The sequence below is a fragment of the Haliotis cracherodii genome, unplaced genomic scaffold (assembly GCF_022045235.1).
Source record: "Haliotis cracherodii isolate W230 unplaced genomic scaffold, xgHalCrac1.p SCAF_6, whole genome shotgun sequence".
In the NCBI taxonomy this organism is placed as follows: domain Eukaryota; kingdom Metazoa; phylum Mollusca; class Gastropoda; order Lepetellida; family Haliotidae; genus Haliotis; species Haliotis cracherodii.
This window is the reverse complement of record NW_027266319.1, coordinates 40,710,016-40,732,236: the sequence shown is the minus strand read 5'-3', so window position 1 is coordinate 40,732,236 and position 22,221 is coordinate 40,710,016. Positions and strand designations below refer to the sequence as shown.

The following is a 22,221-nucleotide window of genomic DNA, read 5'->3' as shown; positions in this document are numbered from 1 at the left end:
ATAACATTGAATTAACAATAAAAAACGCATATGAGTCACATATATAATTGTTATATGTAAATATACGACAGACTTGTCCCCGGTTTATTGAAAAAAAGAACAGACAGTGTTTCCAAAATGTTGATGTTGTTGAGCATTGCATTATGGGATCGAGCACATGTCGATGTCGACTGCAGTTTCGGGAGATTCAGGAGTAGACTTATTTCTTAAACAAGATGGTCAACAAATTTTTAAGTAAGACCAGTGTTCGTGACAACCACAGTAAAATATCTTGCTAGACTACGTCTGATCACCTTTTGAAGAAGACTGTCGATATTAATATTTGTAAACGCCCTAAAACATTATTTATCATTAGATCTATATAGCTGTCAATCTGGTTACCGACACATATATCAATGTAAATGAGGATGGTATCCCAAATTCCGCCGACTATTATCACATATATAAGCATGATAGGCGATCCCCTTGTATCACAAGATTGATTGTGTGCCACCATATGTACCTTGATGGTGTGGATGGTTGCTCATGTTATCGGCCACAGGTTTTGTGTTTCCGACTGCACCCTCAGCGTATGTACATGTCGTTGTGTTATAACTCGAACAACAGTAACTCACTTTGACATTGGTTGATTTTTGTCTAAGATTTAGAACAAAATTTCTGTTTGTCCTTAACACCACTCAATAATATTCCATCTGTATGATAGCGGTTGGTAAATAATCAAGTGTGGACCAGACATCCAGTGATTGACATCTTGAACATCACAATTACATGATATCAACAAGTAACCAAGCCTGACCACCCAATCTATTTAGGTGCCTCTGACGACATGCATGGTTTCTAAGTGTGCCCTTAAAGCATGGAGAACTTACTTTAACCATGCCATTGACACTTAGATATAAGGAAATTCAAACCTTGTGGTAGTTGATTGTCCTCAACACAAGTTCGGGATATGTTTATATGTTCCTGTTGATTGGGCCTTTGTACTGCAAACTCCCTGTTCTGTATTCACAAGTGAACATCATCAGAGTGTGGTTGATTTCAAGGTCTGTGAAGTACTTCGTGGAAATTGTCTCTTTTGCACTTACACTGCCACTGTTATGATACTTTGTTTTTATTCACATGTTAATGTGTTGCTCTTTTTCAGAATCCCGGAGCAAGAGGCAGACAACTCGTATGCGAGGCAGGATAGCCAAAAAGGTTTGGACTTTGGATGCCTCTTTTCCTCATTTGCATTGAATTCAAAGAGAGTGAATCTGAAGCGTCTATAGTGGATGGAGAGTTCTTTTTGAAACAAACTTTGTGATTTGGTGAAGAAAATTGGACATGGGGAGTAAAATTTGATATACCGTAGCTATTGCTGAACTGGTTTTAATGATTCAAACTTTTTGAACCACTGTGATAGAAAGTAGAAAGACAGAAATTCTAAATATGTAAGAATATGTAGGCCTACTGTCACACACTAGACTAAGAACAACATGAACAACAGAACACATGATGAAAGGATTAAGTTAATTTATTTACAAAACTTAATCATATTCTTGCAAACAACCACAAACAAACATGAAGCTTAATATTTTATTTGACAAATACTGCTACAAACTACTGTACTAAACTACCACTTAACTAAACTTTCCAGTACAACGACTAGATTAACTATAATATTGGTGAAGTAGCCAATGCTACTTCTAAACTAAACTAAACTAAACTAAACTAAACTAAACTAAACTAAACTAAACTAAACTAAACTATGAATGCATTATATATACTAAACTACTCACAATTTCATGACTATTCACCCAATAAACTCCACAGGAATCTGTACAGGTTACACTACCATGCAGTACACAATGTACACTAACATAAAGCTATGCTGTACTGTACAGGATGCAGTTATGCAGTTTCACATACTTCCAGGTGAGATCATGTCATACACAGGGACGGGTTTATCTAGACCTGCTCAGAGGCCGATATTCAGCCTCAAGTCTGCAGCAATAGAATTTTCATAATTTCCTAGAATTTATGAAATTACAAACATTGAAAATTCATATTTGTGTCTGTCCAACACTTACCATGCTTACTTACACAACATCAATATTTGAACAAACTCAATGTCTCTTAGTTTTATTTACCATACTATGTCACTTATCCTTGTGTTTCGTTCTCATGATATAGGACACAGTCATCAGAGATCTGTGATTTTACTTATTTAGACAAGTTTATGCATCTGTGTTTCAACTTTGATAAATTTATGGGACCAGGGTGCAACCTGGTTTTGTCTGGTGCAACTAGCTTTTCACGTCAACATGCACCTTGTGCAGGTTAAATCAAGTTCCTGAGTAACGTGTGAGAAACAATATCCAACTGCACATCATCCAGTCATATGGGCTGTAATCAGATTGTTCATACATTATTCATGCACTCAGGGAAGACAATGGAATATGGAACACACGCACACGCACACGCACATGCGCACACACGCACACAGCGGCAGTCATATCTTTTACTCTATATCTGGTTTTAGTTATCAGAATCATAAAATTAAATGCATCATCTAGTCAAGAAGGCCAGTCAAATCTCCCGCACAGTGTACATGAAAGCAATAGTGTACACATAGCCATCATTACATAATCCAGTCATGCTCATCAATGTCCAGCAGTACATTATATTGACCGTAATTAGATTGTTCATACAGTATATGTCCATACTTGTAAGACCATGGCATATATGCATCTATATCAGTGTATATGCCACACACATCCACCTATGTCCATACACATCAGTTGCAGTCATATATGTGATGATAGAAATACAAACATGGTTTGATCAAAGTGGAGCTGTACAGCTTTACAGATCTTTTAAGCAAGTCTGTCTGTTGCTTGTGAAACCAAAATACTAAATTATATACACACAATCATATAAGTACATAAACAAATGCTTGTGTTATTCAGAATGATATGAGACATATAGAATAAGACTATCTTTGCATCATGAAAAATAGAAAGTTGTACTATACAAGTGCACTTTAGTTTTCAATGATAGTAACATCTAAACAACTGAAGTAACTAATAACACTAACACAGCTCAGTTTCATACTCACACATCCTGAAAAACAAATGGATTACACAGCCTAGCTACATACCACGACTACTTCACTCTACAAAACTATATACAAAAATAGTTAAGCTTCACACAACATATTAAACAAGCCAGAAAAAATATGATATTCTATTCACGTTCAAATGACCAAAATGGAACAAAATAACACCAACTTTGTGTGTGAAGGTGACTTGTGTCTGCCCCCAATATGGACCATGTGCAGCATGTTGACAGAGCTGGCCTGCTGCTCAGCACTTGCTGATCATGCAATCCCACATTTCAACACGCTTGACTGCACACAGACAATAATATGGGAGCAAACTGACCCACATCAAAGCACACACAAGGTAGTCAGACACAGGGTTAACTGGCTCGGGCCTCCAGGTCAGAGTTTGGATGACAGAGTGTACAATCTCAGTAAAATCAGATATTAGTGCTACACGAAGATTTAGTGACATCCCATTACATGTCATGACAGAAAGACCTTTCGCAAACTTTTACTGACCAATGAAATAACTAACGACAGGTCAACATTAGTCAATCAGAAAACAGCTTTCTCAACCTGGCGACTTCCATTCCAGACTAACGCTTTGAAGAATATCCTTTCAGAATTTGAAAACTGAACAATGGAAGATTCTGTAATTAAGAAATAAACGAGTGGGAGTTGTTTATCGAACAATAAAACACTGCAGGGATAATGAACTATGAGTCATTTATTTCTTAAATGAGATATCAATATTATGTACAGCTGTAGTATTAATCTTCAACGATGTTAATAAAATGTACAAACTTTAATAATATTTACCTGTATTTAGATAATGATGATTCCCTGAATAGAATCCCACATACGCAATGTCAGACAAGTCCATTTCATGAACAGGGGGGTTAATTTGGTCTTTCCCACATATTCTCATAATTTGCTCGTAGATTATCTGTACCTTTCTTCCCAAAACCAATTGTCATATCTCTACAACTTTTGGATGCAATCATTCAGCCATTGCATTTTTCTGTGTTGCCAAGCTACATCTACGGGGAAGAATTTGCCAGACACCTCCCTCTCAAAAATAACATTGTCCAATTTACGATGACATCAAGTTGCGAGTGCATGTTCGAATCTTCAGAAATGATATCATGATAGAACAATGTTTTATCGTGAAATAAACCACCTCATTCTTCATTGTTCTTTGTGATGTATTGTGTAACTATCTTATGTTGTCTGATAGATGGCCAAGCTTGTACTTCCATGGGGCTATGGACATGATAAAAAGCTCTTCCATTTCAAATGTTTATCCCATTGAAGCGAGAGATAGATGATCATTTTGACAGAATCAGTCTTACAGCCTGTAACTGTTCAGTATACCCCAGTATACCATTTTTGAGGTTGCACGACTCCGACTGTCACTTTCTCGATCTGGTAAGCGATTCTGATTGGTTGGCTGGAAGGTCCTTATGATGTGATCCTCGATGGGATGTCCTCAGATCTTTGAATAGTGGTAACAAGCACTATGATTTGATTTAAACAAGATTGACAGAGTATAACTTGGATGTGACCCATACCTATTAATGCGAGTGACCTTATAAAATCAGAAACTGTTGCCTAGGTTGATGTGTATTACTGTTATTACCAGGTAAAAGAACACAACAGAAAGCAGAAAAGAAAGCAGAAAAAGAATCCTAACAAAAGTAAGTTCTCACCATTTTGTTTCCTTTAGTTTTGCGTACCCAGTTCACTCAGATTCTATATTTCATATGTTGACATCAGAAACGATTAGTGTACATACATAAGACAGGACATCATCTTTACACTCCCAGGGAATAGGAAAATTGCAGAGCTTTGAAATTGATGTGCCGATTGCATTACCTGACACATGAAACAGATTGTTTATCATGTTTAGGTAACTAGCACAAATTTGGCAATTTAGGTAACATTCATTTCTGAGGTATCACATGTATCAAGCACCATCAAGAGGATAAAGGATGGACATAGTGTCATGAACTTTTACGGGGGTCTAATCAATAATAAATACACTTTGAGTTTTAAAATTAGAATGATGGCTGCTCTTTAGGAAATCAGTTTTCATGTTGTGTGATGGTTGGTGTGAGTGCTACACCTGCTGCTGTTGCAGGGAAGAGGAAGGATCCAGGGGTCCCCAACAGTCTGCCCTTCAAAGAAGCCGTCTTGAAGGAGGCGGAGGACTTCAAGGCAAAGGTAAACTACATCATCAGGATGTGAGGGGGTGCCATAAGGCATGTCAACAAGGTGGGAAGGGGTGCCATAAGGCGTGTCAACAAGGTGGGAGGGGGGTGCCATGAGATGGATCAACAAAGTGGGAGGGGTGCCATGACACTGGTCTTTATGGTGGGAGGGGGGTGCCATGACATGGGTCATTAGGGTGGGAGGGGGGTGCCATGACACTGGTCTTTATGGTGGGAGGGGGTGCCATGTCACGGGTGATTAGGGTGGGAGGGGGGTGCCATGTCACGGGTGATTAGGGTGGGAGGGGGTGCCATGACATGGGTCTTTAGGGTGGGATGGGGTGCCATGAGATGGGTCAACAATGTGAAAGGGGGTGCCATGAGATGGGTCAACAATGTGAAAGGGGGGTGCCATGAGATGGGTCAACAATGTGGGAGGGGGAGGCATGAGATAGGTCAACAAGGTGGGAGGGGGTGCCATGAGACAGGTCCTTAGGGTGGGAGGGGGTGCCATGACACGGGTCACTAGGGTGGGAGGGGGGTGCCATGACAGGGGTCTTTAGGGTGGGAGGGGGGTGCCATGACACTGGTCTTTAGGGTGGGAGGGGGTGCCATGACACGGGTCTTTAGGGTGGGAGGGGGGTGCCATGACACGGGTCTTTAGGGTGGGAGGGGGTGCCATGACACGGGTCTTTAGGGTGGGAGGGGGTGCCATGACACGGGTCTTTAGGGTGGGAGGGGGGTGCCATGACACTGATCTTTAGGGTGGGAGGGGGGTGCCATGACACGGGTCTTTAGGGTGGGAGGGGGTGCCATGACACGGGTCTTTAGGGTGGGAGGGGGGTGCCATGACACGGGTCTTTAGGGTGGGATGGGGGTGCCATGACACAGGTCTTTAGGGCGGGAGGGGGGTGCCATGAGATGGGTCAACAATGTGAAAGGGGGGTGCCATGAGATGGGTCAACAAGGTGGAAGGGGGGTGCCATGACATGGGTCATCGGGGTGGGAGGGGGTGCCATGAGATGGGTCAACAAGGTGGAAGGGGGTGCCATGACATGGGTCAACAAGGTGGAAAGGGTGCCATGACACGGGTCATCAGGGTGGGAGGGGGTTCCATGACACGGGTGATTAGGGGGGGAGGGGGTTCCATGACACGGGTGATTAGGGTGGGAGGGGGTGCCATGACACAGGTCTTTAGGGTGGGAGGGGGGTGCCATGACACGGGTCATTAGGGTGGGAGGGGGTGCCATGACACAGGTCATTAGGGTGGGAGGGGGTGCCATGACACAGGTCATTAGGGTGGGAGGGGGGTGCCATGACACGGGTCATTAGGGTGGGAGGGGGGTGCCATGAAACAGGTCATTAGGGCGGGAGGGGGTGTCATCAGGCTGAGTGGGTGGGTGGGGTCATCAGGCTGGGTGGGTGGGGTCAGGCTGGGTGAAGGGTGTCATCAGACTGGGTGAAGGGGGTCATCTGGCTTGGTGGGTTGGGTCATCAGACTGGGTGGGTTGGGTCGTCAGGCTGGGTGAGGGGGGTCATCAGGCTGGGTGGGTGGGGTCATCAGGCTGGGTGCATGGGGTCATCAGGCTGGGTAAGGGGGGTCATCAGGCTGGGTGGGTGTGGTCATCAGGCTGGGTGAAGGGGGTCATCAGGCTGGGTGAAGGGGGTCATCAGGCTGGGTGGGTGTGGTTATCAGGCTGGGTGGGGTGTGGTCATCAGGCTGGGTGCCTGGGGTCATCAGGCTGGGTGCGTGGGGTCATCAGGCTGGGTGCGTGGGGTCATCAGGCTGGGTAAGGGGGGTCATCAGGCTGGGTGGGTGTGGTCATCAGGCTGGGTGCGTGGGGTCATCAGGCTGGGTGCATGGGGTCATCAGGCTGGGTGCATGGGGACATCAGGCTGGGTGCGTGGGGGTCATCAGGCTGGGTGCATGGGGTCATCAGGCTGGGTGCGTGGGGGACATCAGGCTGGGTGCATGGGGTCATCAGGCTGGGTGAGGGGGTCATCAGGCTGGGTGGGTGTGGTCATCAGGCTGGGTGGGTGTGGTCATCAGGCTGGGTGAGGGGGTCAACAGGCTGGGTGAGTGGGGTCATCAGGCTGGGTGAAACATGGTCTGAAGCTCATGAATATTTGTTTTTCAAATCTTTTTTCAACCAGCATGAAGATTTACACTATAATTACAGTCAGTACTTGTAAAACCACAAGGTTTGATACAAGAATTTTCTAATATGTGATTGGTAAAAGTTGAAGGTCAAGGGCACTCATAGATAATTTGCATCCAAACTGCGTGTTACCATGGAGTCGTTTAATAGGAATTTGATTTGAAGTGACGTGTGTGATTACCAGTGTTCCATCATAGGTTGATAAGACGTGCATCCAGTCAAGGTTAAAGACCATTGTTGTAAACCAAGGTGCTGTTATGTTCTTGGAAAAAAGCAGTGATACATTTTGAACACTGCATCAGTGCTATTATTACCTTGCATGGGTAATCCCCAACCAAAGTACATTCTTTGTTGATTTTACTAGACAATTAACACTTTTGTAGTTTTCAAGTTATGTTATTTTTCTTTCAACAATGAAGTGAGGAATGTCTGTGATCTTTAAAAATAAAAAAAAGAAGGCCAAAGTTTAATTTTATTTTGTATTATGTTTGATACAGAAAGTAGAAATCCAAGAAAAATTACAACAAAAACGACAGAGGGAGAGAGAAAAGTTGCTGGCTAAGAAGAGAAATCTGGATTCTGTTGTGAACGATGCTCTTAAAAAGCAGAAGGAGTTTGACAAGGTAAGGATGTGACACAAGAAACAGTGAAACAGTGCATGCAGTGGTTAGATAACTGTGCATGCATTAATGCAAATCATGGGATAACGGTGCATGCATGGGCAGGAGAACTGCATGCATGGGCAGGAGAACTGCATGCATTGTGGGATAACGGTGCATGCATTGTGGGATAACGGTGCATGCATGGGCAGGAGAACTGCATGCATTGTGGGATAACGGTGCATGCATGGGCAGGAGAACTGCATGCATTGTGGGATAACGGTGCATGCATGGGCAGGAGAACTGCATGCATTGTGGGATAGCATGGCATGCATGGGTGGTATACTGCATGCATGGGCAGATAACTGTTCATTCATTGTGGGATAGCAGTGCATGGACAGTATAACAGTGCCTGCATTTGTGGATAGCAATGCATGCATTATTGGAATAACGGTGCATGCTTTATTGGGATATCAGTGCATGCATTACTAGGAGAATTGCATGCATTGGTGGGATAATAGTGCATGAATGGGTCGGGTAACATTAGCATGCATGGGCACAGTAACAGTGCATGCACTGGCATGGTAACAGTACACGGATATCTGTGCTTCACTTATTGCAAGTACAAGTACATGAGTGACAAGGAAAACTATTAATTTTCTTTCAGAAAACAACAAAGGGGGCTGATGCCCAGAAGAAAGCGAAGGCAGTAGAGAACTCATTGAAAACTTTCTATAAGGAGTTCAAGAAGGTACAAGTGTCTTTCATTAACAAATAGAGTTGCTGTCAATATGTTGCACTTCATTTCCAATCATAATATTTTGGTGGTTCGACACTTCTTATTTCAGTCCAGACCGCCAGTAATTTTATTCTTTTTAATGTTACAATTCCTTTACCTCTGGATGTTTAAACTCCATCCTAAACCTTGTCCAGGTTGTGGACGCTGCTGACGTAGTGCTGGAGGTGCTAGATGCGCGTGATCCCCTGGGCAGTCGGTGCACGGAGGTGGAGCAAGCTGTGTTGAGCAGTGGAACCAACAAGAAACTGGTGCTGGTACTCAACAAGATAGGTCGGTACAACGCATTTATGGCTTACACTAAGTTATAGTTGTGGCTTAAGGTAGGGGAACCATGAAACAATTTTGACTTAGTCTCAACAATTCTAGGATTTGTTTCAGGGCCATAACTCTCAAACTAATGAATATATTTGCTTGAGAATATACCAGTGCAATGACCACGTGCTCAACTATCGCCTTTTATAATTTTCAATTTTTATTTTTTGAAATTTCTTGTGTTTCCATGGAAACAATTTGGACTTAGACTCTAACAACCAGCATTTGTTTCCTCCAAAACTCTACAGCTGATGAATATATCTGCTTGAAAACATTATGTTTTCTGGCAATAATTAGTTATTATTGTCTTTTGTATTTTCAAGCACATTTATAAGAACAACTTAAACTAATGTATAACAGAGGGGGAGACATCTGTTTTGATGAGTGAAAATACATTCTAGTTCTGGATTGAGGTACTCAACAAGATAGGTTGGTACCCCCGTTTGCATGGCTTACACAAAGCTAGTTGTGGCTTGAGGTAGGGGAGGCTACTCTACTTTCATTGACATTAATTGATCTGCCTATGGAATTGCTTAAACTGTTTTCACTAATAAACAGTATTTGCTACTTTTCATGGAACAAACTGGGCCAAACACCCAGGTTTTTATGCTTCATCATTATACATGTTGGTTGGTTGTGTTCTAGATTTGGTGCCAAAGGAGAACGTTGAGGCTTGGCTGAAACATCTGCGCAATGAGTTTCCATCTGTGGCTTTCAAAGCTTCCACACAAACCCAGAGTGACAATCTGGTAGGTAGAGCTCACAGCTGTAGCCTGCAGTTAGCTTTATACTTGTGTGTGCTGGGTTCCTGGGAAGATACAGGTCTCCAGATGCAGTTAGCTTTATACTTGTGTGTGCTGGGCTCCTGGGAAGATACAAGTCTCCAGATGCAGTTAGCTTTATACTTGTGTGTGCTGGGCTCCTGGGAAGATACAGGTCTCCAGATGCAGTTAGCTTTATACTTGTGTGTGCTGGGTTCCTGGGAAGATACAGGTCTCCAGATTCAGTTAGCTTTATACTTGTGTGTGCTGGGCTCCTGGGAAGATACAGGTCTCCAGATGCAGTTAGCTTTATACTTGTGTGTGCTGGGCTCCTGGGAAGATACAGGTCTCCAGATTCAGTTAGCTTTATACTTGTGTGTGCTGGGCTCCTGGGAAGATACAGGTCTCCAGATGCAGTTAGCTTTATACTTGTGTGTGCTGGGTTCCTGGGAAGATACAGGTCTCCAGTTTTAGTTAGCTTTATACTTGTGTGTGCTGGGTTCCTGGGAAGATACAGGTCTCCAGTTTTAGTTAGCTTTATACTTGTGTGTGCTGGGTTCCTGGGAAGATGCAGGTCTCCAGTTTTAGTTAGCTTTATACTTGTGTGTGCTGGGTTCCTGGGAAGATACAGGTCTCCAGATGCAGTTAGCTTTATACTTGTGTGTGCTGGGCTCCTGGGAAGATACAGGTCTCCAGATGCAGTTAGCTTTATACTTGTGTGTGCTGGGTTCCTGGGAAGATACAGGTCTCCAGATGCAGTTAGCTTTATACTTGTGTGTGCTGGGCTCCTGGGAAGATACAGGTCTCCAGATGCAGTTAGCTTTATACTTGTGTGTGCTGGGTTCCTGGGAAGATACAGGTCTCCAGATGCAGTTAGCTTTATACTTGTGTGTGCTGGGTTCCTGGGAAGATACAGGTCTCCAGTTTTAGTTAGCTTTATACTTGTGTGTGCTGGGTTCCTGGGAAGATACAGGTCTCCAGTTTTAGTTAGCTTTATACTTGTGTGTGCTGGGTTCCTGGGAAGATGCAGGTCTCCAGTTTTAGTTAGCTTTATACTTGTGTGTGCTGGGTTCCTGGGAAGATACAGGTCTCCAGATGCAGTTAGCTTTATACTTGTGTGTGCTGGGCTCCTGGGAAGATACAGGTCTCCAGATGCAGTTAGCTTTATACTTGTGTGTGCTGGGTTCCTGGGAAGATACAGGTCTCCAGATGCAGTTAGCTTTATACTTGTGTGTGCTGGGTTCCTGGGAAGATACAGGTCTCCAGTTTTAGTTAGCTTTATACTTGTGTGTGCTGGGTTCCTGGGAAGATACAGGTCTCCAGTTTTAGTTAGCTTTATACTTGTGTGTGCTGGGTTCCTGGGAAGATGCAGGTCTCCAGTTTTAGTTAGCTTTATACTTGTGTGTGCTGGGTTCCTGGGAAGATACAGGTCTCCAGATGCAGTTAGCTTTATACTTGTGTGTGCTGGGCTCCTGGGAAGATACAGGTCTCCAGATGCAGTTAGCTTTATACTTGTGTGTGCTGGGTTCCTGGGAAGATACAGGTCTCCAGATGCAGTTAGCTTTATACTTGTGTGTGCTGGGCTCCTGGGAAGATACAGGTCTCCAGATTCAGTTAGCTTTATACTTGTGTGTGCTGGGCTCCTGGGAAGATACAGGTCTCCAGATGCAGTTAGCTTTATACTTGTGTGTGCTGGGTTCCTGGGAAGATACAGGTCTCCAGTTTTAGTTAGCTTTATACTTGTGTGTGCTGGGTTCCTGGGAAGATACAGGTCTCCAGTTTTAGTTAGCTTTATACTTGTGTGTGCTGGGTTCCTGGGAAGATACAGGTCTCCAGTTTTAGTTAGCTTTATACTTGTGTGTGCTGGGTTCCTGGGAAGATACAGGTCTCCAGATGCAGTTAGCTTTATACTTGTGTGTGCTGGGCTCCTGGGAAGATACAGGTCTCCAGATGCAGTTAGCTTTATACTTGTGTGTGCTGGGTTCCTGGGAAGATACAGGTCTCCAGATGCAGTTAGCTTTATACTTGTGTGTGCTGGGCTCCTGGGAAGATACAGGTCTCCAGATGCAGTTAGCTTTATACTTGTGTGTGCTGGGCTCCTGGGAAGATACAGGTCTCCAGTTTTAGTTAGCTTTATACTTGTGTGTGCTGGGTTCCTGGGAAGATACAGGTCTCCAGTTTTAGTTAGCTTTATACTTGTGTGTGCTGGGTTCCTGGGAAGATACAGGTCTCCAGTTGCAGTTAGCTTTATACTTGTTTGTGCTGGGCTCCTGGGAAGATACAGGTCTCCAGATGCAGTTAGACAAGCCAGGTGTGTGACTGCTTGTACTTGTACTGACTTATGCCAGGTTATGCCAGTACCCATGCTTATGTGAGCTAAGATTAGAACGCTGTTGCACAAATCTATCTTAGCTGCACTGTGATTGTTGTAAGCCTGTGTTAAAGTACAGGGTCTTATGTTTCAAGGCTTGTCAGATTTTGTAGCCAACTTGAGACCTACAGAAGGTACCTGGGTAGGATCGGGTACACAGGTAGTAAATTTGGACTTGTCTAAGCCTTAGCTCAAATGTGTTGAGCCAAACCCACATGTGCTAAGATCACTTTGTTGACTGAGGCCAAGGTTGATATTAGGAGGAGGTTGTTACAAATAGTGATCTGGGCCCTGTTAAAGAAATGATAATAGCAGTACGACTGATTGTGTGTCTGTACCCTGATCAATGTTAATGAGCTCTTATTGTGTTTGTGAAAAGGCAAGTGTGTCAGTGACTTCTGTATGTTGCCAGGCCCGGTCAAAGATGAAGCTGTCTGCTGTCACAGATGACCTGCTGAAGTCCAGCCATTGTCTGGGTGCTGAGGTGCTAATGAAATTACTAGGCAACTACTGTCGTAACCAGGACATCCGAACCACTATCAGGGTGGGTGTGGTTGGTAAGTTCTTGTTCCAGGTGAACCCCCTAATGCAATGAAGTGACAAGCTGTGACATCTCCTGTATGTGTGTTTTGAGCTATACATGTAAATGATTCTGAAAGTAATGAAAGGTGTGTATTCAGAAACTGACCTTGGTTTTTTTCAGGTTTCCCCAACACAGGGAAGAGTAGCATCATCAACAGCCTGAAGAGATCAAAAGCTTGCAATGTAGGCGCTATGCCTGGAATCACAAAGTGAGTCACAGCCATCATCACAAGTCTTCAGTTGGTGCAGCAACTTATTCCTTTGCACATGGTTGCATTCCTTAGTTGTGCCAGGATCTGCTGACCATGGGTTCCATTCCTGCGGAGCTTCTCCGGTTATTACTGTATATCGCTGTGTATAAGGCGACCCCACGTATAAGACGACCCCCCTGTACACGCCTTCAAAATCAACCCAAAATCCTATACTCTGTGTATAAGGCGACCTGGAATGAAGCACATCACAAGTGCACACACAAACCTTATATATGCAATAAAAATATGTTTATCTTACTTGTTTTTCTACAATGATAGGTTGCGTGTGTAACTCCAGCACTCATCGCCATTTTGTGTTTACACGGTACAACACCAAATTGGTGCCCGTAAAATAAAATTCATTTATGAAGTAATAACATATAAGAGACAATGGTGAGTAATTCAATCGCCAATTAACTATGTTGTAACTAACTAGGCTTATGTTTGCTTCACATTCAGCGTGTTTATTCCACAATCACTTGTACACACCGTCTCCAACACTTGTTAATACAACTGTAAAAACAGTGGGAATTGATTTCAGCTTCACCGGTTATCACATGTTAGGTCACATGTGCAATATGCAAATGCTTACCGTTACTTCCGGCTCTCTACTCACGGATGTTGATTGTTTTACGGTGTCAGGTGGTTTGACAATCTGCATCGAGGTGAGCGTCATTTCAACTTTATTTGCAGAAATTATTAAACTTTATTCAAGGAAAAGAGATGCAAATCATGTTTATGTATGGAAATAGTTATTGGAACAGTTATTTAGGACGAAATGCGAAGTTTTATTGTCAAATGCTGGGCTGGCTATCGACGCCGGTTGACATCGCCAGTGGAAAAAAAATGTGAGATGTTTGACTCCGCGTATAAGACGACCCCCCTTCTTAACCCCCCTCATTTTAGGTACGAAAAACTTGCCTTATACACAGCGATATACGGTAATGTTGTTTGTTCTTAGCTGACACACTGTGATGCAACTGAAAGTTGGTTCATTTGGCATGTAGACTAATTCCCTAAGTCCTTGGTTATGAGAGCAGTTCAGTCTAATTTGGTACTTTAGTCAGGGTTATGTTTCAAGCAATGTTATGTTTGCACATCATTGTTTAATGGCTGATCGAGGAACTGAAGCTGATGTCACAGCCATGGTTGGTTGGAAATGAATAGAGCTTGTGTTATCCTGTGCAGTGATGGTTGTCTGGTTGTGCAGTGATGTTTGTCTGGTTGTGCAGTGATGTTTGTCTGGTTGTGCAGTGATGTTTGTGTCTGGTTGTGCAGTGATGGTTGTGTCTGGTGCAGTGATGGTTGTGTCTGGTTGTGCAGTCATGGCTGTGTCTGGTTGTGCAGTCATGGCTGTGTCTGGTTGTGCAGTCATGGCTGTGTCTGGTTGTGTAGTCATGGCTGTGTCTGGTTGTGTAGTCATGGCTGTATCTGGTTGTGTAGTCATGGCTGTGTCTGGTTGTGCAGTCATGGTTGTGTAGTCATGGCTGTGTCTGGTTGTGTAGTCATGGCTGTGTCTGGTTGTGCAGTCATGGCTGTGTCTGGTTGTGCAGTCATGGTTGTGTCTGGTTGTGCAGTCATGGTTGTGTCTGGTTTGGCAGTCATGGCTGTGTCTGGTTGTGCAGTCATGGTTGTGTCTGGTTGTGCAGTCATGGTTGTGTCTGGTTGTGCAGTCATGGTTGTGTCTGGTTGTGCAGTCATGGTTGTGTCTGGTTTTGCAGTCATGGTTGTGTCTGGTTGTGCAGTCATGGCTGTGTCTGGTTGTGCAGTCATGGGTGTGTCTGGTTGTGCAGTCATGGTTGTGTCGGGCGGTCGGGTAGCCTAGTGGTTAAAGCGTTCGCTCGTCATGCCGAAGACCCGAAGCGTTCGCTCGTCATGCCGATTCCCGACATGGGTACAATGTGTGAAGCCCATTTCTGGTGTCCCCGCCGTGATATTGCTGGAATATTGCTAAAAGCGGCGTAAAACCAAACTCACTCACTCACTCACTCATGGTTGTGTCTGGTTGTGAAGTCATGGTTGTGAAGTCATGGTTGTGTCTGGTTGTGCAGTGATTTGTTGTCTGGTTGTGCAGTCAGGGCTGTGTCTGGTTGTGCAGTCATGGCTGTGTCTGGTTGTGAAGTCATGGTTATGTCTGATTGTGAAGTCATGATTGTGTCTGGTTGTCGATGCTGGTTGTGCAGTGATGGTTGTCTGGTTGTGCAGTCATGGTTGTGTCTGGTTGTGCAGTCATGGTTGTGCAGTCATGGTTGTGTCTGGTTGTGCAGTGATTTGTTGTCTGGTTGTGCAGTCAGGGCTGTGTCTGGTTGTGCAGTCATGGCTGTGTCTGGTTGTGAAGTCATGGTTATGTCTGATTGTGAAGTCATGATTGTGTCTGGTTGTCGATGCTGGTTGTGCAGTGATGGTTGTCTGGTTGTGCAGTCATGGTTATGTCTGATTGTGAAGTCATGGTTGTGTCTGGTTGTGCAGTCATGGTTGTGTCTAGTTGTGCAGTCATGGTTATGTCTGATTGTGAAGTCATGGTTGTGTCTAGTTGTGCAGTCATGGTTATGTCTGATTGTGCAGTCATGGTTGTGTCTGGTTGTGCAGGTCAATGCAGGAGGTACAGCTGGACAAACACATCAAGCTGCTGGACAGTCCTGGTGTGGTGATGGCACAGATGTCCTCGGACACCGTCACAGTCCTCAGGAATGTTGTCAAGGTAAGATACAGACACCTGGTGAAGACAGTTTTGCAGGTCTACATACCCTACAGTAGAATCAGTAAAATACTGATTATTTGGGGTACACTTGACAGATATCAGGCATTTTGAAATGGTGCTCCATTGTTTTAGTTGACAATGAACACATCTATCACTTATTGGGAAAGCTTGTGAGTAGATAAGTGTGCCATTGTACAACACAGCTGATGTTGACAGGACTTGGTTCAACATGTTTCAATGTATATAATTTGTATACTACAGTTTAACTATAGTAGTATGAAAGAATTGGGTGCTCCTTAACTTTTTGAGTGTAGTGTATATAAATTTGTGGACGCATCTTTACTTTCACTGTTCTCCCAGTTTCCTTGTTAATTGGGGAAGGAGTGCTTCTAATCCAGACTGACATTAAGTCCCAACCCTACCCATTTGGATATATTTCACTGTATATGAAAACAATGCAGTTCTCTTGATAATGTGCTCCAGTCCAGGAGGTGATTCAGACCGAGGGATGTGTTTCATGTACACTGTATACTGATGTAACACACACTACTTGCTGTGTTATAGATAGAGCAGTTAGCAGACCCTGTGGAGCCTGTTGAAGCCATCCTGAAGAGATGCAGCAAACAGCAAGTAGGTATTGTGCCTGTGTCATGTGTACATGTCTCCATAAATATTAAATATAAGTGGAAACAAGTAGGCGGATCCAGGATGTTACAAAGGGTCACAAAGTGACAACAAACTAATGTGACTGACACGGGATGAAGTGTTAGTGCCCTATGCATTGGCATCTCTGGATTAGCCCATGAAAAGTGTTCTCAGTTGTCTCTACTTACTTCCATTTGCGGCAACACAGTGACATCTTTTGCTAATGAGCCATTACTTACTGCCTGTAGCTGATGTTACACTACAATCTCCCCGACTACAACGGAGCCAGTGAGTTCCTGTCCTTGTTGGCACGGCGACGAGGAAAGTTGAAGAAAGGTGGAGTGCCTGACGTTGAGAAGGCTGCTAGGAGTGTCATACAGGACTGGACCACGTATGTAGCTGCATTTACTCACTAGTACCATTCAAACCAAGTCTCAAAATAACAGGGCATCTTTAACATAATCCTTTCATGACCGTCTTGAACCTAGTCCCAAACTATCGACTCTGCTGTAGCTTGTAGTGATCTGTTGAACTTATTCAAGAACATTAATCTGATGCAAAACAGCAAATGAATTATGTAAATTTGACAGCATCTATTCCTGATTTTATATTTCTCACTTGAAGTAGGTTTTGTCTCATCTTAGCACAGAGTAGTTGGTGACGGTCAGTGTTTCCGGCTGTGTTTCAGTGGTAAGATCACCTACTACACCCATCCCCCAGAGCAGACCAGCCTGCCCACCCACCTGAGTGCGGAGCTTGTGCAGGAGATGGGCAAGGCATTCAGTATCGAGGATATCAAGGAGGATGAAGCCAAAATACTGCAGAGTAAGTCCAGCCACAGCTCCAGATGAGCTGCATGTTTGCATTAAGTATGCAAAGTAAATCCCCATTACCCAATTCATGTGGAGTTCCTTGTGGACCAATATGACTGAAAAATGGGCCAAAAACAGTAGTAAACAATTACATGAGAGTTTGTTAAACAACTTTTTCTCTACTTCATGACAATATCTGAAATTATTATGACAAGTTTGTATGGACAAATAAACAACTTTCATGCCATTTAAGACGAATTGTTGCTTTGGGATTTATATGTCCGTTGCCTTTCTTCGGTATGATATTGCAACAAAAAGACTATAAATATTGCTGTCCCTAGGAGGCGACCAAATTGGATGAGGTGGTTAGGCTTGGTTACCCTGATGGCATATCAAGCTAATAATATCAGTCACTGGTTTGTCTGGTCCAGATTCCATTATTTACTGGTTTTTGTGATGCAGGACATGTATCGGACTGTGGCGTTAAACAAATAAACAAACCTACACAATGTCAGTTATTATACCCATTCATGAGGAAGCAAGATTCGTAACTACCTGCTGATTTTCCAGTGACCAGTAGTATTTGAAGGAACGTGAAATCTTTGTACCTGCCTCAGGTGTTTGTGTGCCTGTGTGTGTGGTTTGAGAAAATGTACTCTGTAATCTTAATTTCAAATTATTTATGCTATCCTTTGGTGGCACGTAGTCCACAGTGCACAGATCACTAATCAGGTGAAGTTAAGCAATGTCTGTCTCGGAGAGTAGATGGATGGGTAACCACGTTCAGCAACTTGAGTTTCTAGGGCTTCGGTCCTGTCCCACACTGAAGCACTTGTACCACATGTGGTGTCTCCTTAGGCAAGTGACAAGTTCAAAATGTGCCTCTGTTCACCCAGCAATAAGTGGGTACCCAGTAGGATGAGGTGTAATGTGGCTGTTTACCTTCTAGCGCCTTACAGGCAGCTTGGGTTGTATACTCCCCAGGGAGCTGAGAATGAAAATTGAGTGCTCACTGATCCATTGACCGGGGTAATAATAATGTAGTGCTATGAGCATCCTCTTGGTGAATGGAATCTGGCGCATTATAAATGCACTTATTATTATTATTATTATTAAATCCCAAAGGTTTAAAACCCAAGAGCAGCAGCCACGTGTTGATGGAGTCTCTGGGCCCAGTGAAAGGAATTGTCCAGGAGTGTGACCTGCCTGCAGAGGAGGAGGCGGCTGTAGAGATGGAAGAGAGCGAGGACGATGAGGACGACGAGGACATCGAGAACATGGAAGGAAGCGATGTGGAGGAGGATGACGACGATGAACAGGAGGTACTATGAAACTCTCATCAGTTATTAGCTGGAAATATCTAATTTGAACATCTATATGCTTAAACACTTATCCTTAAAGTTTGGATAGTTTTCTATGCAGATTTCAATACTATTACACCTGCTTTGAAAGAGTTTTGCAGTTTTGACAGAACATTGTACAATGAAAACCAATAATGCTTTTTTAGAGAGGACACCTAACAGTAACCTAAATTTATGTGATCAGAATTGAAATCTCTCTATGCAATGTCTGACATCATACCTTCAATCCTCTGTTACTGTTCCACAATCATGCCCACTTTGACACAACATTTTCATTTGGTTATTGCTATTTTTCAAAACAATATAGGTAGTTCCTCGAATTTTTCATGTTTATATTGATTGCAATGTATGGACAACAAATTGTAAATTTATTGTCATTTCAGCTGAATGTGAAGGTGTCGCTCCCGAGTAGTCGAGCGTCGTCCACCAAGTCATCTACACAGGTGCTGACAGGGAGACAGGCCAAGATGAAGAAAGAGAAGAAGGGGGATGCAGGGAAGACAGACATCCCACAGCTCAACAAACAGAGGATGAAGGACTTTAAGAAGATGAAGAAGCAGAGGAAGAGAGACGGTGAGTTGGAAGTAGAGTAAAGAAAGTGGTTCTCTGTGACAGTGGGATTGAAAAGCTGTATGGGTGTCACTACATATCATACTTGTGCCAGGATAGGATGCAACGTGTTCATTTTGTTTCAGTATGTTTACAAATCAATATGGAAAAAAGATTTAAGTTTGACAGTTTAGACCTTTTTTTTGCTGGTGAAAAGTATGCACTAATCTTTTATTTTGAGTCGGAATACCAATTTTCTATAATTTCTAATAATGGTTGAATTGAAGTACAGTAATATCTCCATTTTTAAAAATAAGTTTGTTTATAAGTTATTGGACATGAAATATAGTTGCGAAGGTTTAAAAAACTGAATCAACTTTTGCAAGTATGAAGTTTGTCCAAATGTAAGGTACCTGGTACATCTGGATGAATTCCTTGAACTGTTATATGTATCAGGTAAAGAACTGTTATATGTATCAGGTAAAGTACTGTTATATGTATCATGTAAAGTACTGTTATATGTATCAGGTAAAGAACTGTTATATGTATCAGGTAAAGAACTGTTATATGTATCAGGTAAAGTACTGTTATATGTGTCAGGTAAAGTACTGTTATATGTATCAGGTAAAGTTGCTGACAACCTGTCGGATGCATTGACATCAGCGTTTGGATTTGCTGGGGACAACGTGGATGCAGATGGAGACTACAACTTTGATGATGACTTCCACTGATGTTATGACACAAGATACCAGTTTATATTGTATATACCTAACAGCTTGGTCGGTGGAAGGTCGGGGATTGTACATTACAAGAAATAAATGTACTCAAATATCATGCTGTGGTTATTTTATGAGATTGTTGACATTTTTATCTTGGAGATTGTGGATTTCTATGGGCCTGCTACCATTAAGATTCATACAAACTTTCAGCTTCCTAAGCCAGGTGGCTCTTGATGATGAGATGTTAAAACTATCTTTTTTTCTTTCAAGATTTATATTTTTAAAATATTTTTAACAAAATCACAGTGATTCAAACAAAATATGGTGTCAACATCAAAAGGAACATGCATGTCAAATAGGGCAGGGATGGGTAACTCCAGTACTTCAGTCGGGAGAGTCCTGAGTAGGACCTGGGTTGGTAGTCGCATGGTATACAATCTCACTCAAATCGGATCTATGTTCATGCTGCCGCTAAACAAAGATCTTAGGACATCCCATTACAGTTTAAGTTAGAATGACCCTTCGCAAACCTTGACCTCCCACTGAAACAACTAACAAGAAGTTGACATTAACCAATTAGAAAGCAGCTTTCTCGAGCTTTACAGCATTCGTTTCGACTTGGCGACTTCCATTCCAGACTATGCTTGAAAATATGTTGACACAGTAAAATTTTGAAAACTGATCAAACGGCTATTCCGGAATGTCTTATATATTGTTGCAATTGTATGGCAATGCTTCCTCCGTTCAAATGTTTATCCCACGCAAACAGTCATACAGGCTGTAACTGTCATTCGGAATACCCTGTGTTAACATTTTCGAGGTTGCATGATTAGAAAATGCATTCTGACTGTCACTTTCATGATCTGGTAAGCGAGGCTTTGATTGGTCGGATGAAAGGTCGTTCTGATGTGACCTGTAATGTCAGCAATAGCAAGAACTAGGATCTGATTTTAATGAGATTGCATGGTATATTGCTTAATGACAATAATAATAAAACTCCATGGTTACACTGCAAGTCATTAATGTTTGCATTCCTTCCACTGTTTCTCTGTTTGAGTGAAAGCTAAAGCTTCAGTAATCTGCAGTGGAGTCAGTGTGCTGTATCTGAGTGGGGTTTTCATGTTAAACTGATGAATGGCATCTTGGTGGGCTAGTACTATAAAACCAGCATCAGTCAAACACAGATGTCGCTATTTAAGTGCAATAATCTTGAACACGGTGACCACCAGATCCCATTAATTGCCTCTTGCGACAAGTATGGATTGCTGAAAACGAATTCTAACCTGGATCTTCAAGGGTCGCATAGGTCACTGTATGGGTTATTTGTCTTTTAAATAGTCCATCACTAGAAAGAGACATCACTTTGAAGGGTTGAAGGTACCTTACTTATGCCTTGAAGGCCAAAGCAATGGCCATTTTTGCTTTCACTGGCCAAGAAGTGACTGATACACAAGTCAAAATGGTCAAAGCAGTGGTCACCGTCCATAGACAGCTAGTGCCTGCTTGAACTTGTTTTGCTATATTTCTCCACATGTGGTAGGGTCGGGTCTAAAATATGACTTTCCAATTGTGCAATCTCTTGGCTTCTTTTGACATCACTTCAAGCCCCATGGTGTTTCAGAACATTTAGTGCAACATGATATACAGCACCAAAGTCGACTGCTCATGATTCCTTGAAAATATTTAATTCAATACCAACACTTTTGAATTTACTTGTAGCCATTATCATACAAAGTTTCTACACCTTGTTCTTGAGAATATGAATTTTTTCATCTTTTTGTAATATTTGATTTTTAAAATATTTATGACAAAAAATGTTATGACAGAATCACAATGATCAGAACAAAATAGGATGTATCATAAAAAAATGATGATTATATCGCAAAAACATGGAACATGTACGTTAGGCCCTACTACTAACTTTCTGCTGTTCCCCGCCATGAAATTGCTGGAATATTGCTAAAAGCAGCGTAAAACCATACTTACTCACTCACCCTACTACTAACTACATACACTTTCATTACATTTGATCAAAAGATTTCCGAGTTATTGCATTTTGAAAATCAGAATGGAACCTGTTGAACAAATTCAGGTTTCATCATTGGTTCAGTGCATTCTGAGGAGTCGATGTTTCTGAGGAGTCGATGTTTCTGAGGAGTCGATGTTTCCAGAGCCGACAACGCCGATGGATCCCGGACAAGCTCATATGACTTTCAGTTACAACTAAATGTGAGGTAATGAAGGGGTGTAATATTATGTTATTTGGTTCAATAACATGTTTGGCAGCTCATACAACACAACACACAAA

At 42.7% G+C, this 22,221-nt stretch overlaps 1 protein-coding gene across 1 annotated transcript; it reads left to right on the top strand.

Annotated features, from left to right (window-relative positions):
- The first annotated feature begins 148 nt into the window (after positions 1-148).
- LOC139445832 (guanine nucleotide-binding protein-like 3 homolog) lies at positions 149-20,000 on the top strand. Its single transcript, XM_071227061.1, has 17 exons — positions 149-234; positions 1,145-1,197; positions 4,725-4,779; positions 5,223-5,305; positions 7,949-8,074; positions 8,718-8,801; positions 8,984-9,119; positions 9,807-9,910; positions 12,706-12,850; positions 12,997-13,084; positions 15,716-15,827; positions 16,392-16,457; positions 16,721-16,863; positions 17,161-17,297; positions 18,410-18,606; positions 19,029-19,218; positions 19,819-20,000. The coding sequence occupies exons 1-17, from the start codon at positions 216-218 to the stop codon at positions 19,923-19,925; spliced, it is 1,845 nt and encodes a 614-aa protein (XP_071083162.1). The 5' UTR covers positions 149-215; the 3' UTR covers positions 19,926-20,000.
- Positions 20,001-22,221: the final 2,221 nt, after the last annotated feature.